This window comes from Ctenocephalides felis, unplaced genomic scaffold (assembly GCF_003426905.1).
Source record: "Ctenocephalides felis isolate EL2017-DRISC unplaced genomic scaffold, ASM342690v1 CF-g0.4_SCAFFOLD_01886, whole genome shotgun sequence".
In the NCBI taxonomy this organism is placed as follows: Eukaryota; Metazoa; Arthropoda; class Insecta; order Siphonaptera; family Pulicidae; genus Ctenocephalides; species Ctenocephalides felis.
Window position 1 is genome coordinate 1,988,949 of NW_020538040.1, and position 9,014 is coordinate 1,997,962.

A 9,014-nucleotide genomic window follows, 5' to 3' on the forward strand; every position below is an offset into this window, starting at 1 on the left:
TTGAATTTGCTTGTCAGTAGAGTCCCTTTTTATATTTTTTTCTGAATATACTTGCCCGTAGAGTCTTTTATTACTTTTATGAATATGCTTGTCAGTAAGTTGCATTTATATTTTTTTTCTAAATTTGGTCTTTCAGTAAAGACAAGTAAATTAAAAAAATATAAAAAGGACTCTACTAACGAGTAATTAAAAATAAATAAAAAGAGGTTTACGTACTAAAAAATTAAAAAAAATGAAAAGGGACTCTACTGTCGGTCAAATGTAAAAAGGACTTTACTGATAACCAAATTTAGAAAAAAATGTGAACAGAATTTTACTGACGAACAAATTAAAAAGATGTAAAAGGACTCTACTGACGAGCAAATGTCAAAAAGGACTCCACTGACGAACAAATTAAGAAAAAATGAAAAGGAGACTTACTGACGAGCAAAAAAAAAAAAATGACAAAAAGACTACTGACGAGCAAATTTAGAAAATTGTGTAAAGGCACTCTACTCTACAAACAATTTAGAAGAAAGAGAGAAAAAAACTATCAAACAAAATGAAAAATGACTACTGATGATCAAATGAAAAACATGTAAAAAGGGACTCTACTGACGAGCAATGAAAAAAAATGAAAAAGAACTCTACTGTCGGTCAAATGTAAGAAGGGACTCTACTGACAAACAATTTCACGAACAAAATCAGAACAAAATGCAAAAAATACTCTACTGACGAGCAAATTAAAAAAAATGTAAAGAGCCTTACTATTGTATAATAAATTTAAATGAAACAGCGATGTTATCTTAACCATATATTATTTACAACTATATTTCATATAATAATAAGAATAAAATTAAAAGCTCAAAATGGCGGGTCAAACAGTGCTCCTACCAGATTTTGGTTATTTGTAAATGCACACCGTTAGATGGCGACTTTATTAATTATAATTTATTCAACTAGCAAGAAATTTTAGAAAAAAAAGTGAGAAAGAGGGACTCTACTGACGAGGCAAATTTTAAAAAAAAAAGATAAAAATCTTTACTGACAAAACAATGATAGTATGTAATGAGTTATTAGTCACTATAGACAATAGATTAAAGACAAAAGTGTATTAGAGGCGACTGGAGTTAATATAATTTTTGTATCAATTTATTAATTCTCGTCAATGAGACAAGAATCTATTCTATCTATTCTATCTATTTTATTTTTCAGGATGTAGTTGAAGAGTTGAAGGGCAGCGAATTAAAAAAAGAGAAAAAAAGGACTTTACTGACGAGCAAATTCATAAAAATGTAAAATAAGGGACTCTATTGACGAGCAATGTTTTTAAAAATGATAAAAAACTTGGTTGACCCAACAATTAAGACCAAAATGATTAAAAGGACTCTATTGACGAGCAAATTTAGAAAAATTTAAGAAAGTTGACTCTACTGACGAACAAATTAAAAAAATATATATAAAAAGGACTCTAGCCCTTTCTTTTATCTTTTAGAACAAAATTAAAGTTTGCTCGTCAGTAAAGTCCTTTTCTTACTTTTCTGTTACTAATAAATTTGCTCGTTAGTAGAGTCCATTTAATATTTTTTCAAATTTGCTCGACGTTAGAAGATTAAAAGAGGACTCTACTGACGATCAGACTTAATTTGTTAGATGTAAAGAGAAAAAAGGATTCTACAAACTTTATAAACTTGAAGACAAAAAGGGACTCTATTGACGAGCAAACAAAATATTGAGATAAAAGAATAAAAAGGGACTCTACTGACGAGCAAATTTGATTTAGATTGTTAAAAAAGGACTCTATTGATAAGCAAATAAAAATATAAAAATAACTACAGCGAAAGGGAATTCTACTTACGAGCAAACCTAATTTGTTTTGAAAGGGACTCTACTGACAAGCAAACTTTAATTTTGTTCTAAAAGAAAGGACATTTGATTTGCTCGGATATAACAAGGTAGTAAAAATAATGAAACAATTACAGTATTTGTAATAATATATTTGAAAACGTTTAAAATTCCTCGGGAATATTTCATTACGGTACGGGAAGTTCCAGCAATTTGCCCGAAGGCACGATGCCATACACCACACTAGTTTTATGTTTGCATCATTCAAACATCAAAATAATATATAAAGGACTCTACTAACGAGCAAATGAAAAAAATATAAAAAAAGTTTTACTGACAAGGAAATTAAAAAATAGAAAAAGGACTCTACTGTCGGTCAAATGTATAAAAGGGACTCTAACTAACGAGAAAATTCAGAAAACACTTGTAAAAAAGGACTTTACTGACGATAAATTAAAAATAAATAAAATGATGAGTAAATTAAGAAACTAATATCTAAACTCTACTGACGATCAAATTAGAAAAAAAATGTAAAATGGGACTCTATTGACGAGCAAATAAAAAATTATATAAAAAGAATTCTACTGACAAGCAAATTAAAAAGAGAAAAAGGACTCTACTGACGAGCAAATTAAAAAAAGTAGAAAAGGGACACTACTAACGAACGAATAAGAAAAAAATGTAAAATGGACTCGACTGACGATCAAATTAAGGAAAAAGGACTCTACTACGACGGACAATTTAAAAAAATGACAAAAAAGACTACTGGCGAACAAACAAGGAATAATGTAAAAAGGGACTTTCTGACGAGCAAATTAAAAAAATATAAAACTATAAAATGTTTTGTTTGCTTGTCAGTAGAGTTTCCTTTTCTAGTTTATCACTTCGCGCACAACATCTTCTTCCAATGTTATTCTATTTATTCTATTTTTTTCAGGATGTCGTCGTCGTGGAAGAGTTGGAGGGCAGCGAACTGGGTACGCTTCAGTATTGGGACGACGCATACGCGAGAGAAATCGAGAATTACAAGAGTCACGGCGACGTCGGGGAGATTTGGTTCGGCGAAGACGCCGAAATCAGAATAGTCAACTGGATGGTGGACAGCGAATTGGTGTCGTTCGAGGATAATATCATAGATATAGGTGGGTAGTGGGATTAATTGAGAGAAGGAACTCTACTGACGAGCATACTTTAATTTTGATCTAGAAAATTAAAAAGGGACTCTACTGACGAACAAACCAAATTATAAACCTCAAGATAAAAAAGGACTCTACTGACAAGAAAACTAAATTTTGGAAAAAATAAAAGAGACTCTACTGACGAACAAAAAAAATAACAAAAAGGAACTCTATGACGAGCAAAATTTTATTTTGATGCAAAAGATTAACTAGTGGGGTGGGTGGCATCGTGCCTTAAGGCAAATTGCTGGAACTTCCCGTACCGTAACGAAACGTTCGAGAAATACTGAATGTTTTCAAATAGATTATTATAAATATTGTAACATTGTCTAATATTTATAAATATTATATAAACTGAATTGCAGAGTTGAAATTATTTGTTTCACAAAAAACTAAAAAAAAAAAAAAAATTGGAACAAAAATTTTTTTTTCCAAAATCAATTATTTTGTTAAGACAAGCAGAAGGTTTTTGAATCATTCAAATCGGACGCTTAGTTCTCTCAAAAACTGCCATTTTTTACATATTTAGCTCCGTATCTTCGAAATGGCTGGGCCTGCCTTTGCCAAAAACTATAACACTTCTCCCAATCATTACTAATTGAATGTTTTTTAGATCATTCAAATCGGATACTCCGTTCTCTCAAAAACTCGATTTCTATTTTCCGCACTCTTTGCTCCGTATCTCCGAAACGGCTGGACCTGTCTTTGCCAAAAACTAATCAGCTCTTCTCCTTATTAATAGGAATCGAATGTTTTTTAAACCGTTCAAATCGGTTGATCCGTACGCCCGAAAACGTGGACGAAAATTTGTATCCATACATACATACACACACACACACACACACACACACACACACATCCATTTTTTCTGAGGTATGCCAAAACGTTCAGAAACCTTCAAAACGTCGAGAAATGTAAAAATTTTCAATTCCGATTTTCGGCCCATTACAATAACTTACCCTACGGGAAGTTAATAAAGAAGAAGTTTCTACTGACGAGCAAATTATATAGGAAACCGAAATATTAAAAAGGGACTCTACTGGCCAATAAACTGAAGAATAAATACAGGCTCCATTGACTAGCAAACTTTCTATGATAAAAAATGGACTCCTAGTGACTAGCAAACTTGATCTTGATCTTGTAGATAAAAAAAGGACTTAACTGTCGAGCAAACTCAATTTTAATACTAAAAGACAAAAAAGAGACTCTACTGACGAGAAAACTTATTTACAAACTAAAAGATGATAAAAAGGAACTTTACTGACTAGCAAACTTTCTTAGAGATAAGAAAGGAATTCTACTGACGAGAAAATTAAATAAAAAATTGAACGATACAAAACGGACTCTACTGATGAGCAAAATGAATTCGCAAACTGAAGGATAAAGAGAGACTCTAATGACTAGCAAACTTAAAGATAAAAAAGTGACTCTTCTGACGAACAAACTTTAATTTTGATCTAGAATGTTAAAAAATGAACTCTACCGACGAGCAAGTTTTGAAAAAAAGTAAAAGGGACTCTACTGACGAGCAAACTTATAATGAATTTAAACTGATGCGCAAAATCAGAAAAAGGGATAAAATGTAAAAAAACACTGCAAATGAACAAAATTCGTCATTATTAGTCCAATCTCATTTTAGACAAATTGAACTGATGAGTAAGATCAAAGAAAAAAATTCTACTGACAAACAAATTAAAAAAGAAACTCTACTTTGGAAAGTTTTTCTTTTAATCTCCTGAAATCTAGATAGATATTTGATTTCCTCGTTAGTAGAGTCCTTTTCATTTTCTAAATCGCTTGAGAAAAAAGATTTCGAAATTTTGTGTTTGCTTCTTAGTAGAGTCTCATTTTTAATTCTCTAAATAAAAATTAAAGTTTGTTCGTCAGTAGAGTCCTTTTTATCATTTTTTTTGTTTGTTTGTCAGTAGAGTTCCTTTTTTATACTCTAGATCAAAATTGAAAATTTTTTATCTTCTGTATTAAAATATTTATTTGGCTCTTCAGTAGAGTCCTTTTTCAAGCTTCTAAACCAAAATTTCAGTTCATCAGTTCATTCCAGTTTGCTTGTCAGTAGAGTCCTTTTTATTTAAATTAGATCAAAATTAAAGTATGCTCGTCAGTAGAGTCTCTTTTTAAATCATCTAGGTTAAATTTTAGGTTTGCTCGTCAGTAGAGTTCCTTCTTTTATATTCAAAATTAAAGTTTGTTGGTCAGTACAGTTTTTATTTAATTTTCTACACAAAAATTAAAGTTTGCTCGTCAGTGGAGTCCCTTATTATATTTTCTTGGTCAAATTTTGGGTTTGCTTGTCAGTAGAGTCTCTTTTTTAACATTCTAGATATAAATTAAAGTTTATTCGTCAGTAGAGTTCCTTTATTAATTTTATTTACCAAAATTAAAGTTTGCTCGTCAGTAGAGTTCTTTTTCATCACTTTTCGGTTAATTTTGCTTATCAATATAATTTTTTGTTGTCCAAATTTATTACTCAATCGTTTCGGGAATTTGTTCATCAGTAGAGTTTTTTATCACTTTTTTAAATTTATTGTTAGTAGAAAGAAAATTATTAGTTGGAGAGAAAACAAGCAAGATCGAAAGGAACTCTACTGACAAACACATTTAGTTTAATAAAGAAGATAAGAAAAGGGATTGTACAGACGCGCCAATATTAATTTTGTTCTAAAATAAAAAATATAAAAAAGAGGCTCTACTGACGAGCAAATTATCGAATAATGTAAACAATAAATAAAAGGGGCTATACTGATAAGCAAATTTAATTTGGATTTAGAAGATTTAAAATGGGACTCTACTGACGAGAAATTTTTTAAATAATCTAGCAAATAAAATAGAACTCTACTGACAAGCAAATTATATATTGATCTAAGTTATTCAAAAATGACTCTACTAACGAGCAAACTTTATTTCAAACTTGAAAATTCAAAATGAAAGTTAGGTTATTAGTAGAGTCTCTTTCTTAACTTTGACCTCTAATTTTTTTTTGCTGCTCAGTAGAATTATTTTTCTTAAATGACATTTTTCTAATAATGACCGATTTTGCTTGTCAGTAGAGTCCCAGTTTTAATATTCTAGATCAAATTTCAATAGAGTCCTTTTTCGGTTTAAATTTAATTTGCTCGTAAGTAGAGTTTTTTTTATATCTACTAGGTTTGATTTTACATATAAAGAAGGGTTTATTAATTTAAAATAGAATTTATTTGGAAAACTGAAAGACGAAGAAGGGACTCTACCGAGGAGCAACTTAAATTGCAAACAAAAAAGATAAAAAAGGACTTTACTGACGAGCAAATTTGAATTACGATCTAGAGGATTAAAAAAGGAACTCTACTAACGAACAAAAATTGGATTTAGAAAAAGAACTCGACTAGCAAATTAAGTTTGTGAAAAACGTCAAAGAAAAATGTTAAAAAAAATTGCTAAGACAAAAAGGGACTCTACTGACGAGCAAACTTTAATTTCGATCTAGAAAATTATTAAAGGGACTCTACTGACGAGCAAACTTTAATTTTGATTTGGAAAAATAAAACAGGCATTTGAATTTAAAATTTTGTATTAAATTTGCTCGTCAGTAGGGTCTCTTTTTTAAATATTCTAGATCAAAATTAAAGTTTGCTCGTCAGTAGAGTCCCTTTATTAATTTTTTAGATCAAAATTTAAGTATGCTCGTCAGTAGAGTCCATTTTCCATAAATAATTTCTAAAAATAAGAAGTTTATTTTAAGTGCAGGCAAAAAAATTCGAAAAATCCATATCAAGGACCACCCTAATAATATTTATATTCTATATCTATCTCCTTTTCCTCCAGGTTGCGGCAACGGCATGATACTAATAGAATTAGCCCGCGAAGGTTTAAATATATTGGAGTGGTCCTTGATATGGACATTTTCGAATCCTTGCTCCCAAGGGCTCAAACGCTTCCAAATTGATAAAAGAAAATTCTCTCAAAGTTTCAAGTCTAAATATTAACATTTAGATAGTCCGCACGTCAATTAAAAGTTCCGTACATTCATTATTAACATGGCGGACTATCTAAATGTTAATATTAAGGGCTGAAACTTTCAGGGAATATTCTTATATTAATTTTGTAGGGTTTGAGCCCTTGGGAGCAAGGATTCGAACACATCCATATTAAGGACCACCCTAATAATATTTATATTTTATATCTATCTCCTTTCTCCCAGGTTGCGGCAACGGCATGACGCTCATAGAATTGGCCCGAGAAGGGTTCACAAACCTGACAGGCGTCGACTACAGCCAGGCAGCCGTCGAACTCGCAAAGGCGATCGCAGAAAAACAAGAACTCAACATCGATTATCACAAATTCGACATCCTGTCCGAGGAAAACATCTCGAACCTGGGCCCTTTCAAAATCATCCACGACAAGGGAACCTACGACGCCATCAGCCTGTGTCCTGACGACACCAGGAGAAAAAGGTTGAAGTATATCGATAACATATGGCACCTGATGAACCAGGATGGTCTGTTGGTTTTAACCAGTTGCAATTGGACGGAACAGGAGTTGGTTAGGAGTTTCGGTGACAGGTTTGAGTTAATACAGGTTATACCTACGCCCAGGTTTACTTTTGGGGGTAAGAGTGGGAGTTTGATCACTTCGGTTGTTTTTAAAAAAAGGGAAATGAAAATTGTATAGTGTGAGGGGCGCTTTAGGGTAAGGCTGGTTTCACACTGGGGGTTTTGTATGTGGTGAGTGAGATTGGTTTTGTGTGAAGCCGGTTAAGTGTGTGGAGGGCTTTAGCGTTTAAAGCTGTCTTCACACTTGAGATTTTGAATAAATGTGTAATAAAAGTTGAAATAAAAAGTGAAATTATTATAAGCATGTAGAATTTTTTTTAAATATTAAATTTTTAGGAGTAAGTTTGAGTTATACCATTTTTAGTGGTTAATATTGTATATGATATGAAATGTAAGAGTGTTATTTTTGTAAAAGTTTTTATAAATACAGTTTATGTTTACAATTACACACAGTTTTTTAATAAAGGACTCTACTGACGAGCAAATGAAAGTAAAATGATAAAATATTATTTTAGAAAACAAGACTCTACCGACGAAGTAAACCACAAGACATAAAATAAAATTAGTAAAACAAAAAGTTAGATTTAGAAATTAAAAATGACTCTATTGACGAGCAAATTTAATTTGTAAGTTGAAAAAAGGACTCTACTGACGATCAAACTGAATTAAAAAAAAGAAAAAGAAACTCTACTGGCGAGCAAACTGAATTAAAAAATATAAAAAAAACTATTGACAAGCTAACTGAATTTACAATTAAATCCTGAATTAATTCTACTGACGAGTAAAGTTCAATTTTGAGCTAGAAAATTAATAAAGGGACTCTACTAAAGAGCCAATTCAGACGAGAATGATAAAAAGGACTTTACTGACGAACAAATTTAGGAAAAAACGATAAAAAAGACTATACTGACTAATACAGGCAAACAAATTATAAAAAGAACTATTCTAACAAACAAATTCAGGAAAAACATGATAAAAAGGACTCTACTGACTAACAAATTCAAAAAAAAAGATGGAAAAGGACTCTACCGACGAGCAAATTAAGAAACTTGTTAAAAAGAACTCTACTGATGAACAAACTGAATTAAAAAAGATAACTAGCTGTAAGTGGAATTCTGTCTTAAGGCAATTAGGGCATCGTGCCTTAAGGCAAATTGCTGCAACTTCCCGTAAAAAAATTATTATTTTTTTTTAAAAACGATTAACATTTTGAAAAAAAAAATACTTCGAAAAAATAAGTTTTTGAGAAACTATAAATTTGACAAAAAATTACTTTTTTTTGAAAAAAAAAAATTGAAAAAAAAAATTATTAATTTTTTTTTTAAATCTTTTTTTTTGAAAAAAAATGTTTTCTTTATTTTGACATATTATGTTGGAAGATCTGAACTTTTTTTCAAAGCAATCGTACTGCTTTAAATGCATAGAGACAAAATATAAAGCCCGTAAGCGCCGAGTCGCTGTCTAA

General features: G+C 30.9%; 1 protein-coding gene across 1 annotated transcript; it reads left to right on the plus strand.

Moving 5' to 3' along the window:
• Window positions 1-2,780: 2,780 nt before the first annotated feature.
• On the plus strand, window positions 2,781-7,850 carry LOC113376791 (EEF1A lysine methyltransferase 2-like; the record flags this gene model as incomplete). The annotated part of the gene is given in 2 exon segments (XM_026616848.1): window positions 2,781-2,966; window positions 7,198-7,850. Coding segments are annotated over 2 exon segments (656 nt in total), but the record flags the coding sequence as incomplete, so codon positions are not given.
• Between the last annotated feature and the right edge of the window lie 1,164 nt (window positions 7,851-9,014).